This window comes from Pyxicephalus adspersus, chromosome 8 (assembly GCF_032062135.1).
Source record: "Pyxicephalus adspersus chromosome 8, UCB_Pads_2.0, whole genome shotgun sequence".
Lineage (NCBI taxonomy): Eukaryota > Metazoa > Chordata > Amphibia > Anura > Pyxicephalidae > Pyxicephalus > Pyxicephalus adspersus.
The window spans coordinates 40,131,327-40,146,028 of NC_092865.1; the positions used below are offsets into that span (position 1 = coordinate 40,131,327).

At 35.8% G+C, this 14,702-nt stretch overlaps 1 protein-coding gene across 1 annotated transcript in view; it reads right to left on the minus strand.

The window, feature by feature from the left end:
• Nucleotides 1–901: 901 nt before the first annotated feature.
• The window catches only part of TSEN15 (tRNA splicing endonuclease subunit 15), a 14,737-nt gene continuing 936 nt past the window's right edge, over nucleotides 902–14,702 (minus strand). Inside the window, exons 2-4 of the mRNA XM_072420116.1 lie at nucleotides 14,078–14,159; nucleotides 9,813–9,948; nucleotides 902–1,629 (exon numbers count right to left, since the gene is read on the minus strand). Coding sequence (XP_072276217.1) covers nucleotides 1,431–1,629; nucleotides 9,813–9,948; nucleotides 14,078–14,159 — 417 coding nt within the window. The 3' untranslated portion in view covers nucleotides 902–1,430. The remainder of the gene's footprint in view (nucleotides 1,630–9,812; nucleotides 9,949–14,077; nucleotides 14,160–14,702) is intronic.

The following is a 14,702-nucleotide window of genomic DNA, read 5'->3' on the forward strand; positions in this document are numbered from 1 at the left end:
AAAGACCATTCCATGTTAACTCCTGCAAGACAAAACTGTTAGAAGATGTACGCACTTCTCATACAAAACCTTGTTCATGCCACTAACAAATGAAGCACATGTCTGAACCTAGCCTAGGGCTGCTCTGTGATGTAAAAGAGGACATCTGTCATAAGACCATATTTCATAATAACCTTGGCAACACAGTCTTTCAGACTACCTGCGACTACAAGATACAAACGCTTCCTATTGAAGCACGGGGAACTTGTTAAGCTGATGGAGAATGGATTTGTGAAAGATAGTTCCAATAGCTGGACTGCTCCTCCACCCTTCCACAACCCAAGAGCTATTCTTTAAAACAAATATGAGCAAGCAATGTCTAGGTTTGCTTCACTAAAGACCACCATGGGGAACAGTTTCAGTACTGTGCTAGATGTTGATGCTACTGATTACTTTAAAGACTGGATAACGTAAGAGAAGATCAAATATAATATTGTTTATGTTTGTATTATCTATTTTACCTTTTTTTCTTACAGATTCTGAGGCCAAGAACCACAATTAATCATGTTTATTGTTGTTGCAAAGCTGTTTGAAAACTAGATATTGTGAGGAGTAAAACAACATTACCCATCTGTTTGCAATATTTTGGTGAATGTATACTGAGCTGCTGATTAGCAAATTCAATATATGATTTTAGTATACCCTTCAACACAATGTAACAACCAGACATGTTATGATGAGGTGGAATAAAAGAAACTAAAAATGCAAGAATACAAGGATTCTTGGTTGCCTAAAATAAACTAAAATAAACAGCCAACATTTTCACCAAAAGTCCAAGTATTGGTTAATAGCAAATCCTAAAACCTTTGAACAATTATATTTTATTTTGCCTAGTCTGTTAAAAGCAGTTTATACAAAGCTATTTTTTATGTAGAAATTGTGGTATTTTTTTATTTTAAAATATTTACAAAATATGCAATTTCCAATGAATGACATTTTCCCATTTCTTATGCAAGGATGATGACTGAAGTTTTTTGTCAGTATGCCAAAATCTATGTGTGCACATATTTCTGCGAAATATTAAAACAGCATAGCGGAAAATGGCAGATAGAAAAAAATAATCTTGGTGGGGACAGACATCTGTAAGTGGAATCAACTTGTTCATGGGAGTCATATTGCAGATTCCATGGTTTGGATAATCTTGGAGAAAGACAATGTCTCATTAATGGCAGGCACGAGAAGTACTGTTGCATAAATAGTTTCCAAGTCCTTGTTTTCCGGTCAACACAATGACAAATCTGATTACTGACCATCAGATATGTTCAAAACATCTGCCGTTTAGTTAAACAGCATTAAAAGGTCTTCCAATACTCCATGACGCGGTAGTCAAATAATACCAAAACAAGCATAATAATAATCCAAATGTGTCTATACTGCGCATAGCTATTTGGCTACCTCAAGCACCTAATTTTTTTCTTTTTCCAACGTTTATTTTCCACATCCTCTGCAAAATCTGGGGGATCTGGGATCACAAAGCCTTCTGTCAGTTTGTAGTAAACAATAGTTGAATCAGATTCTACAATCCCCAAAAGAATTGAATATGATATCATTTCATCTTCTGTGTGGCCAAGTTTCAGATATTGCTGAATTCTGGAAAGAAAAACAAAAGAGAACAGGTATCACAAGTTAAAATACAGATAATATGTTAGACTGTATCTCCTTTAGAATTTCACGTAAGAATTAGGTAAAGGTTTTACCCTACTGCTCATTAGGGATGTGACTTTTCTTAAAGGAATCAAAATTGAAACAATGTTAGTAAAAGCAAAAGGTCTCCAAACTTTGTTACTAACATCTTCTGTGACTAAATATGATAATGTTCCATTGTAAAAAGAAAAAATAATTTTACTTCTATTAAAGAATTGAAAAGCATGGAAGCACCTATGTTCTTGTGATTTAAAAAGTTTATATATAAAAGAAAAATTGTCAGGTCCTGTTGTTTCCTACCTTCAATGGTCACCCCCTTCCCCTAAAAATGCACGTCTGTCTTTACACATCTGCCAAGCATAATTTTTGGAATATGATGGCTGTGCCTGTTTCTATCAGAAAACTTTCAATGCTATGCGAGCCTCCAGCCTCTTAGCTACCACAAGCATGAATGACAAGCAAGTATGTGCGCAGACAATGTGCACTGCAATGTACCACTTTTGATCCTAAAAAAATAAACTTTCTTCAATATTTAGCTTAACACTTAGGTAAGGAAACATTGCTTAGCAACTGGAGAATATATATAACCGGTATAGTTTTTTTCACCAAATTTGTTTCAGGAGTTCACCAAAAATAAACCTAATAATAAAACCACAAAAAACAGGACAGCCAATGTCATCATTAGTCAATAAAAAATGTATTTCTCTCCTAAAAATGGAAAAGCTTTTTATTTCCCTGCAGTGTCCATTCTTACCTCCACCTAGGAAACCCCAATGCTGAAGGAGATATTTTATTTAAGCCAGAAAAACAAAAAAAACTGCATTTGGGGAGCGCTATACACATGTGAAATTTTCACCCAAGATAAATAGTTGAGCTCTGATGTGTCTAGTCTTCAAGAAAGCAGCATTATGTCTTCCATGGACTACCAAATAGTTCCAGAAACAGTGTTTTTTTAACATTGTAATTAACACTACAATGTACCATTTTTGATCCTAGAAAAAAACTTTCTAAAATATTTAGCTTCAAACTTAGGTAAGGAAACATTGCTTAGGAACTGGAGAATAGCTGGGATAGCTTTTTTTTCACCCAATTTGTTTCTTTTTATCCTTAAACTACTAATGGCTGCAAAGAAGGACTGAGCTTGTAGTCCACCCACATAATGAATGTTCTGAAAGGTGCATTGTTCCCCTTTTCAAAAATAACAATATACAGAAAATAATTAAAAATATTAAATTGCATTTCCATTTTAGGCCAGCCATCAGGCATTGTCTCCTAGATTACAAGGAGCTCAACAGAGATCAGGACAATACTTATATAGCACAGCTTGGTCTTTTTTTTTTTTTGGTTTAAGTAGAACTCCAGGCTTATCTTCCTTTCACTGCAAACTATTTAAGGTTCTACCAAAAGGTATAAAATACTTATGTGTCTTTCAGTGCTCAACTTTTCATGAGAAATTTTCATGAGCTAGGGAGAAGAAGCTGTAGGCGGGGGGCAGCCACTGTACCCAACTCTTCAGTAACCACCCAAAAAACGCTGAGTGGTTACTGAAATATTCTGGGTGATGTGCCCAGCTAAAAGGGGCTGAGAAAAGACTGTCTTTATTTAAGGTTCTCAAAATGTGCATTCGAAGCTGCAACAAGCCTGTTACGGTCTGCCGCATTTCTTGCCTAATCAGTATCATCTAGACTTTTTTCCAACAGCCTTACTCCTCACTCCTTTTATTCAATCAATTTTGGACCGACACATCAGAAGCCCAGGCGCCTAAAATAGGGTGGATGTGTCCAGGACACATCTAAGAATGCTAATACTGGTCAAGGATAAGAAATTTATTTTTTTTGTACTTGATGCATCACAGATGCATCAAGCTGTACCGAACAACAACAATGTAGTTTCATCACCATAGTGTGTATGTGTAAATGTATGTATACTAAAATATATATATATATATATATATATATATATATGTTATGTATGTATATATGTCTAGAAATGTAATATTATGTTAAGAATTTATAGGACAAAATGGCACATTTGGAAACACACAACAAATAAGCCATACAGTTTAGTAAAGAATGTGTTCCATGTAAAGTTTAATAACCTTTCAAAATTATATTTTGTAATTTGCTAACAACATTTAAAGCCAAAATCTGCATATATCACTATATCACATCTGCCATGTCACTAAGCCTTGTTTTCCACATTAAAACACTTCACACTCCATCAAGTCCAAAGTTGACTTCATAAAATTCAGCTATAAACCTCTCATTTGAATTGTATGCCACTTCTCCCTCAGTGTTGTGCTTTGGCAATGCTAATATTTGAACTGAGACAGGCACAGTGCTTTAAATGCCATAAAAGTCATGTAAACATGACTATATTGTGGTTGTTAAGTTTAAATCATCTTGTGGATAGAACTATAAATGTACCTATACATGCTACAACAGCATTTCATTGGCAAGCAAGCTAACTGTCCAAGTATTGTATGTATCAGGTCTCCAAGCTGCAGAACTACTTTAATCTGATGGCATAATGAAAAAAATCATTTAAAAATAATTTTGGACAACTGATGGTTTGATTGTTGTCCCTGCTCCACACACAGCTTGACTGTCTGAACAATTATTTAGAAAAATTGCAACAGATTACTAAAATATAGGGAAATGAATATGGATTCACTTAAAGCAATCTATCAGGAAATGAATTGGTTGTTGCAGACTTGTTTTTAAAGGTGAATCCAACATGGCTGACATTTTCAAGCTTTTACTTACTAAAGGGGGAGTGATTGATAATGGAACAAGTGTATATAAAAATGCCATGGTACGCGATCAGCATTTGGTTGTTTCGGGATAGTCACCTGACTATAGTGACTATCTGAATATGAATTAGATTATTATGTATGATAAGTGAAAAATCATGAACAGATTTTGTTATCCTACCAATGACCTTGGAGGGATGACATTTCTCAGGTAGTAAATTGCCCAAAATAAATGGACTGGATGCCAACATGAATATCCAACAGGCATTTTCCAATGAAGATTTTAATCTGATTGCTTTTACTACGTGGCAGAGGAACGGACAATGACTGTATGTTTGCTAAAAATATCTGGTTTTTCATTTAAATGTTTGCTTTCAACTTCATAGTCCAAATTTCAATTTTAAGAGAAGGAATCTCCACTTTTCTTCCATTTATGTACAAGCCCACCACACACAGGGTATATAATTATTTCTAATATTTTGGTACATCAGTTGTGGTTAATCTTTATTGGTATGGAGAACCAAATTAGATAGCAAACGTGCACAATGATTAAAAAAAAAAAAAATCACATGAATTTTAATTTAACCTATATCTTCATGTGTTTCTTTAACACAATCAGAGTAAACATAGGACCAAATTGTTTTTAACCCCCTGAGTTGCTAAGAGCGGTAACCCTGAGTCACACTCGGTAGCTAAACCAATGTAAAACAATGATAAAATCAAGCCTTACCTGATCCGCCAGCGTCCTCCTTAGTGATCCTCGTCTTCTTTCTTCCTCCCGCCGGCGTCTTCCGCATCTGATGAGTCACCGGGAGTTCAGGGTGTGGTGGGAAATTCAAATCTATTTGTATTGCATTCAATACAAAATACCTGTATTGAATGCAATACAGTGATTTATACGTGTAAAAGCAGTACATGAACATTAATTTTACAGTATAATATAATATGAGTATAATTAATTTAATATTTTGACATGATTTTTTGTTTCAAACTTTATTATACTCATATTATTATATAATACTGTAAAATAAATTTTCATGAAAAACAATGTATCACTTTTAGACATATAAATCCAGACAGAAATGAACTGCCCAGGAGGGTTATCTCATGTGCTCCAAACTTTAGGAAAGAGCCAAATGAAGCTTGATAACCCTTTGCACAGACAAAGGGGTCTTTACAGGTTTAAGGGAAAATCTGAGCACTTTTTTTTTTGTCTGTCTTCGTAGAAGAAACTAAACAATGTTCATGAATAGAGGATATTCACAGGCATTTAGGTGTCTTTCTACCATACCGGGGAACACCAGAGCCTCCACTATAGCCTTGTTCCTCCTAAAACAGTTGAATATTCAAAGAGGTACCATGGGTACAGCAGCTTATGCACCGCAACACATTTGTATAAGTGACTGCAAGAAATGAAAGCAAGCTGATCTCTGGGGAGGAAACAGAACAATCATGTACTTGTGCTGTTGGCAAGCTGACTTTTGGCAACAATGTTTTGGAACTTTTTTTTTTTTCTTTCACATTGGACTTTTCTGCTTGCAAGTGAAACCTTGCAACATATGAAAGGAAACTAAGACATCATAAGTGGCTACCGAGTACTACATGTTCATTCCTTGTAAAGAGATGTTGAACTAATATGCAGATCTTCAATACCAAGCTAAATACTTTTTTTTAATAAGACTGTGTTTAACTATTATTGCCAAACAAAATTTTATCTTATTTTACTAGCAAATATCCAGCATGTATTTTGGTATTTTACATATCTACAAATTATCACTCAATTATATATAAAACAATCTACTAAATGCAAGGTAAAGTTACAAATGGCAGCTCATTGTACCAAATTCAGACAATTACAAATAGATTTTAATTTACTGTAGGAGGCACCTAACTCTGATAAACTCATATATGTTGTACCCATGCCTCTAGTACACCCTTCTGGAGAAGTTATATTCATACAATGTGTGTCAGGGAAAGTTCACTTCTTTTCCTGTTTCATATTCACTTAAAGCAGACCTTTTAAATAAATATATATAAATAATAAATATATTAAATAAATATTAAATATATTAAATAAATAAAATCTGTGGAGAGTAATGCTCGGAGCAAGGAATGGGACATCTTGCAGCACCTATATAAGATGATAATGAACCCTTCAATATCAGAAAAGTTTAGTGATTATTGAAATACTCTATTTGAGAGATTTAGTTTTGTCTTTAATCTGCTTTTTCCATTCTGTCATATGGTTTCAGATTATTTAGTGGGCTAATAAGAGCTTTTACTACAACTTTCTAAAAAAGCTTAAAAGGGGCACTTAAGGGTCTATGTAAGTGATGACACAAGTATGTATGTTCATGGTATGTAGTTACTGTACGAGTGTGAATCTTGTGAATCGATGTGAAATTTTTTTACTTGCAAATGTCATTAAAAAAGAATATTGGTCTATACTCAGGTCACACCACTAGTGCTGTGCATTCATGTAAAGTGTATAAGAAAAATCTTGCCATAATAAGACATTATCAGAGTTTGTTACAAACAAAATGCCATCCACTGGTGGCCAACAATAATGCACAAAAGGTAATTTAGGTGCAAATGACCAATTATAACCGACTCAAAAGAACACCTAAGCACAAAAAAACTTATACCAGAAAATCAACCATAAGAAACTTATACCAGTTTCTTGTGGCCAAGATCAACCAAGTAGAAAAAGCCAGCAAATTTAACCTGACTTCGGACATAAGGTACTGTCTATATAGACCATGACTAACATATCAGTTTACTCCACTGACAACAGTAGTCACCATTAAAACACGGAGGACTGCAGATAGATGGGTCCTTTTTTTTGGAGCACTGTAACAGTTTTATCTCTACATAGCACAATCTTTTTTGGACAAAAGCCAGAAGTAACTTCTCACAAGCACAATGAAAATATACCAATGTCATACAATACAATTGACATATGTCAGAGTTTTGTCTGGTTTGGAATAAAATCTAGATACCCAAAATTACAAGACATTTGTCCTTAGAATAAGTTCATCCTACCTGAAAAACTGTGAGTTCTATATTATACAGAGTTCATGTGTTTGCTACAATCAAAATATTTTAAACAACAAACATTTAATCAGTGCAAGAAATTGGCCAATCCTCAACAAGGACAATTTTCCATTTACAAAACACTGGAAATTGCAGAGCCAAGAGCAATGTGTAAAAATTACTTAGCACATCGCAAATCAGTAAAAGATGACAGCAATGAGTAGCCAGAGGAAAACAAAATGCTGGAGATTCTTGGTATTACATTAAGTAGGGATAGTATAAAGTGAGGGTAAAACTTGACAATTGTCACGAGAATAGGTATCCGGTAAGACTTTCTGTCTTAGTGATAACAATTTTATTTTTGGTATTTTAAATCACTTTCCATCTTGCTGATATGGGTCACAGGGAACATGTTGGGTATACATACATTTTAATATTTACTTACTTCTAATGAGCCCATAATAGCCCTCTCTCCCCCACACACAGTTTTTCTTTTTTGTTTTTATCTATTTTGTTTAATTTCCTCATGATATCCCCCCATTTGTCCACCATCATCTCCAAAACTGCTACTTCCAAACTACAGTTGCTTAGAGTAAGATCCCATTCAAGTCTACAGGAACACACAGTGCACACACAACAAACACTGGTGACATTTTTGGACAGAAGAGAGACAGCACTGTGTCCAGCCCTTCCCACCAGTCCTGATCTACACGAAATCCAAAAAGATGGATAAACACCTAGTGATAATGTCTTTGGGTCTAAATAGGTACCTAATGAAAATGTACTGAAGGTTTCACGCAATGAAAGGTATCATTTATTATTTTTATTAGCATATTGAAGAGGGGGAAAGAAAGAACCAGTGAATGTAAAATATAAACAGAATAAACATCAGCTGTAAGGTACTAGAAATGGAATGAAACCTAAATATGAAATCATTATATATACTTGCAAAGAAGAATAACTTCACAGTGCATGTAGCTAGAGGTCACTGCTGGCATGTTTTAAAGCTTTTCCAGTTTGCTCAGGTTATCGAAAAACTTTAAGTTTTTTAGGCTGGGCATAGGCCTAACAATATTATTGGAAAGGATTGTAGTGTATGTTGGATGAAGCAAAAACATTTGAGCTGGCAAATGAAAGAACTGTGCATAAGTTAACTAAAGTGAAGGAAAGAAAGTAAAATCATCAACAATGCATATTGTGTTCCTAATATAAGCTGAATACCTAAAGCAAAATCTGTGTCTCACCTTCACAATATAAAATGATGAAATCAGTTGTATTCCAAACAATATTACAAAGGTGATATTTTATCTTTGTGGATTTTTCTTTTGGTTATCTGGTAACATTTGTATGCACTGCATAAAATTGTAAAAAAGGCTCTTGGTAATAGACCACTAGAATTTATAATGGTGATAAACACTTCATGTTTCAATACATCACTTCCTTTATCAAATTTGGCATCACAAGATATCTTACTTTGTTAGTCTGAATGTGTAATATTCATATACATATCATACACATTACATATAGAATGAATATGATATACAATGGCTTCCCTTTCACTTTTTAAAATGTTGTTATGTTGCAGCCTTTACTTAGTTGAGACTTAGTAATTGCATCCTAAAGTCTGTTTGGGTATGAAGCCAAAAGCTTTGCACACCTGGATTGGGGGATTTTCTACCATTTGTCTTTGCAAATTCTCTCAAGCTCAGTCAGGTTATATGAGAACCATCAGTGGACAACCATTTTCAGGTCTCTCCAGAGATGTGCGATAGGGTTCAAGTCAGGGCTAGGCACTCTAGGACATTCATAGACTTGTCCCTAAGTCACTCCTGTGTTGCCTTTGCTGTGTGAATTGGGTCATTGTCATGTTGGAAGGGGAACCCTCGGCCTGAGATATCATTGAGGATATCTCTCCAGTTTGCTCCACTGAGCTTTCACCCAGTCCATGCTGCTGATAAACACCCCAAACATGCCACCATCATGCTTCACTGTTGGGATGGTATTGTACAGATCATGAGCAGTGCCTGGTTTCCTTAAGACATAATGTTTAGAATTGAGGCCAATCTTCCAAGGTTTTATCAGACCAGAGAATCCTGGCTTGAATACTTAAGTAAATGTGATAGCTCAGTTTTTTCCTTTTATTATAATTACAAAATTGTCTAAGATTCTGGTTTTACTTTGTCATTATGGGGTACTGAGTGTAGAATGGGAAAAAAAGAATTTAAACAATTGTGGCATCCGGCTGCAACATAACAAAAATAAAGTGAAGGGGGTCCGGATACTTCCTGAAGCCACTGTATATAATTAAAAGACAAGGATTTAAAAAGGTGATCAGATCACTTACCTCTCATGAGTGCATGACATGGTCACTGGTGTGGGGATAATGATCTGAGGTACATGGTCAATTTTTTCCCGTCCACGCAGATAGACAAGATGAAGTTCAGATGAGCTTAAAATCTGTACATCATGCCAATTTCTCACTAAAAAAATATAAATTCCTTTACCATATTTTGAGTATAGCTAGATAAATAAGTAAAACACATGTGTAAATTATTAGCTTAGATAGAACTAAATCTATAGCAAAATACAGAGCAAACAATGGATGTATAACCAATGCAGGTATGCATAAACAAACTATGTCCCACTTTAAGCATATAACAATAATTTGCACAATTATTTATTATTCAGTTTCATATTAGGACTTCAGCCATTTATGCTTCTCCTCTGTTATTCTTAAAAAAAATAACCAAACTCCAACTGATTTTATATTAGTTATAAAATCATAAAAATGACAATAGCAATACAACCAATATTCAAAAGTAGGTTTAATGAAGTGATTTTGCTTTTAAAACTTACTTTGGGTAAGGTCAGAAAACAAAATTTTAATCTGACAGAAAATTCATAGTGGGAACTGAAAAAGTTATCAATGAAAAGGCTGCATCCTGCAACGCTAATCTGTCAACTGCTATACAAAAAACTTAGAACCTGACTGACGAAGAATATTGGTTTTCATTACTGTAATATCATAAGTCCATGCCTCAAAGAATTCAAGTTGTCATAAAAAGAGGAGGTGGAACAAGGCTGAATTTTTTGGGTTGACTATATCATTTTCCTCATTGTTGACTGATTCCATATTTTTCCACCACTTGGTCTGAACAAAACATGTAATATTATTTACAACAATGCCATTTATTTTTTGGAGGTATATCTTAGGTCAGAATGTTCAGCTAGTAAATATAATAAAATATGTAACTATTTGCAACAAAGCTGAATGAACAACCCCAAGAGTAGAGATTCTATCATTTTTGACAGGGGTTATATATCTGTAACCTGTCTTTAATGTATTCCTTTTAATTATCTGCTTGTAATTATCTTACTGGTACTATGTTGGAAAACTTACATCACATATATCATTAGCTAATCTCTGAACAAAAATTAAAATATAAATGTATTCAAACATTTCAGGAATGTAAATAAAGGTGAACCTAGTTCTTTTCCCTTTCATGGTATTGGAAAGAATAGTCCACCAAAGTATATAAGCTCTTATTTTGCCCCACTAAGATCTACTGTGTCATATACAAGCAGTTTCTTTTCTATCATTTCCAGATGTTCCTCCTGAATTTGAATCCAGTTGAGATTTTTTTCCCCATTTCAATCTACTCCCTCTCCGCTAACTTATGTAGAGCTGCCATATCACTCTTCATTTCTCTCCCTTTAGTGTACCATGCTATACATATATTATTCACCTTTCTTCCTGTGTATGTCCATCAATCACCTTAATGTAGCAGGCGAACCTGTTATAGTGTACTGTATAGGTCTGTTTTATTATTATTTTTTTTATTATTATTAAACAGGATTTTATATAGCGCCAACATATTACGCAGCGCTGTACAAATAAATAGGGATTGCAAATGACAGACTAATACAGACAGTGATACAGGAGGAGAGGACCCTGGCCCGAAGAGCTTACAATCTAGTAGGTGGGGGGATTTCACACACAATAGAATGGGAGATATTCTAGTCTTGTGGTTTGTCAGGTAATTTATCTGTATTAAACCCTGATCAGAACTTGGTATAGATTGAATAATGTGTTTTTTTTATTCTAACTAGTAAAACAAATACTTCCTTCCAAAATATTTAAAGTACAAGTGCCACATTTCAACCTATAAACTTGTAATCATCATCTCATTAAATAAAAAAAAACTCTGCTTAAGTCTTTTCCCAGAGTTCTAGTTATTCTGTTAGGTCAGCTTGTCACTAGCCTGACTGAGTACCAGATACATAAATCAGTACTAGAAGAGCCCCAACTAATGGCTGTTATTACCTGTATCAATGGGCATTTACAACAGCAGGCCAGAAGATCATATGCATCATATAATAAATTCAAAATGATCTTGTAAGTGTATCTGGCTTGATGTTAAAGCACTGACACAGCCCCGAGCCCATAAACACGGGTCAAACTGTGCATAAAATTGCATGCAGGAAGGTTTTTATTATTACAGAAAATACATACTACTCCTTTTCTGCAAATACCTTTCTACTGGCAATTAGTTCATATTGCACACTAAGGCTACATACACAATTCCAATGGTTCTTGGGCAATAATCGTCTCAGGGCCGATATTGGACGAGAATCTGAAGTGTGTACAGCATGCATTAATCATTATCCGAACGACCGTCCTGGCGGATCCACGGATGATGAAAGGATCATGAAAAAACCTTTCCAACGACTATAATGGTGGCTTAAGTACTACAATGTACAATTGGAGCATCTGCTGGGTGCTATGATAAATTAACTTCCGTGCACTGATATTACTTAGCCTGGCTCATCAAGAAGGAAAAAGATCTGTCATCGGTGGTAATTTGAATTTTCCGCCATTATTGAATACGGTGAGGAGAGACTTGCAGCGTTGGAAACAGCACGCATTCTCCTGGCTCGGTAGATGCTACATATTGAAGATGAACTATATGCCACGTTTACTATATTTGCTCCAAACCCTCCTAGTTCATATCCCACAACAAGTACTATAAAAATTTAGACAGGAGTTTCTCCGCTTTGTCTTGGGGGGGGGGGGGGGGGACAACCCCCGTATCGGGCGACAGATTTTACGGTTGCCCAAGTTGGGTGGAGGTATTGCCTTTCATGACCCTCCAGTGTACCAACAAGTGGTACACGTGGGGCGCTTGATAGATTGGTGCAGGAATGGCAGTCACAAACCTTGGGTTGGGCTCAAGGGAGCTATCTCTTGTACCCCATTAGCAAGGGCCGTATGGTCCCCACCAGATGCACTTGTTACTATCCTTAAATTACCTCCTATGGGAACAACTCTACTTATTGTACGGAAGTATTTCCAAACCTCTGGAGTGAGTACTTAACCTCACCATTATCCCCTATTTTGGGACATTCAGGGTTTCAACATGGTGTATCTGTCCCAGGTTCCGTTCTTGGAGGGAACAGATCATTTTTAAGGCATCCCATTTTTTGAGGGGTACAGAATGGACAAATATCCCTGATCTGTCAGCTGCTCATGATCTTCCGGAGTTAGATATATGGCGTAATCTACAATTGCATCATTTTCTCCGCTCTCTCCCACTACCATCCAATTTTGTGCGTCCTCTGTCACAGGTGGAATTAGTGTGCGTGGCCAGGGGCCCATTTGGGGAACTCTCTCTAGTACTTATCGTCTGCTTTTGACAGACCTCACCCCCTCATCCTTACCATTTTTAAATAAATGGGAATGTGACCTTAATACTACATTTTCCCCTGGACAACGGGAACGCCTTTTGTACACGGGGCATAAGGCTGCACCTAGAAATTCAAATCAAATCAGGAATTGAATTATAAATTACTCACACGTTGGTACAGAGTACTGACAGTGCTAGCTAAAATGTATCCAGGAGTGGATGATCGATCTTGGCATTGTGAATTTGAAGCTTGTAGTCTACTCCACATATGCAGGGAATTCACTATATTGGTACCCTTTTGGTCACAGGTGGCAGCGGTTATCGAGGAATTAACAGAGGTGAATATACGCAACAGACCTGAGCTGGCACTTTTGCATTTGAATGATTGGTCTAAGAAGAAATACCACAACTCTTTGCTTAAGCATATTTTAAATGCTGCTAAAGCCTGCATTCCTACACTATGGAAGCAGTCTTCTCCTCCCACCCTGTCACACTGGTTTAGAAGGGTGAACGAGATTATGACGATGGAAGATCTTACTACCTCTCGTGATGGGAGATCCAATAAATTCCGCAAAACCTGGTTTTATTGGATAATGTTGTAAATTTTGGATAATTGTATGACTCAATGTTCAAATAGTGTGTATTTGGCTGTTTACTGAATAATAAAAAAAAAAAAAAATGGAAAAAGATCCCAAACAAGAAAGGAAGTGATGAGAGTATATCAGCACCAGCGAAGGAGCTCATAGACATTAAATCGCTACAGTAGAGGTAAGTATGGTTCCACTTAGACAGGTAGGTGCAGCCAATTGACAAAACTACCCATCATGTTTTCTTTATAGCAACATTTACATTATAGATACTAACAGATATTATTTTATAATAAAGACGCTAGCAGTCAATAAACACATGAAATGCTTTCACTCACCTTCTAAGAGATCAATGTATGCTAGAAATGCACAGTAAACTTGAGAACTGTCTGCGACTTCCAATGATATCATCTCCTTAAACTGTAAAAAATTATTAAATGAAATGAGATTTTTTCCGGATTCTATGAGGGACTATGTTAAAGCATACCTAAACTCAAATTTTTTTACATAGAAGGGTAGAAAATTGTTTTGAAATAAAAATTTAGTTGTTTTTTTTTTTTTTTTTTTTTAAGTGCAAACATCCTTAAAAAAAAAAAAAAAAAAAAAAAGGTGCAGCACCGCCCCTTTATTCTTGATCAAGAATATATGGGAGTGCAGATCCTCCAGGGAAACCTATGTCACGCATCCCGGGAGGCTCTTGGCTGCTCCTTCTGCGCATGACTGGGCATCTCCGCCATTCACAGGAGGAGCCCTTTAATCAATAGAAAAAAGTTGCCGGCAAGCTTTTTCCCAATCTATGTCACCCGATCTGGTGACGCAGGAAGAAAAACAAGATGTTGGCGCCCGGAGCTCCCTCTGTGCTGGGCTGAAGACAGATACCAGGATGAGGCGGGACCCAATAGAAGAAACCTCCTGACGAATAGACTGATCTGTGGGATTGAAGGTAAGTGTGATATTTTTTTT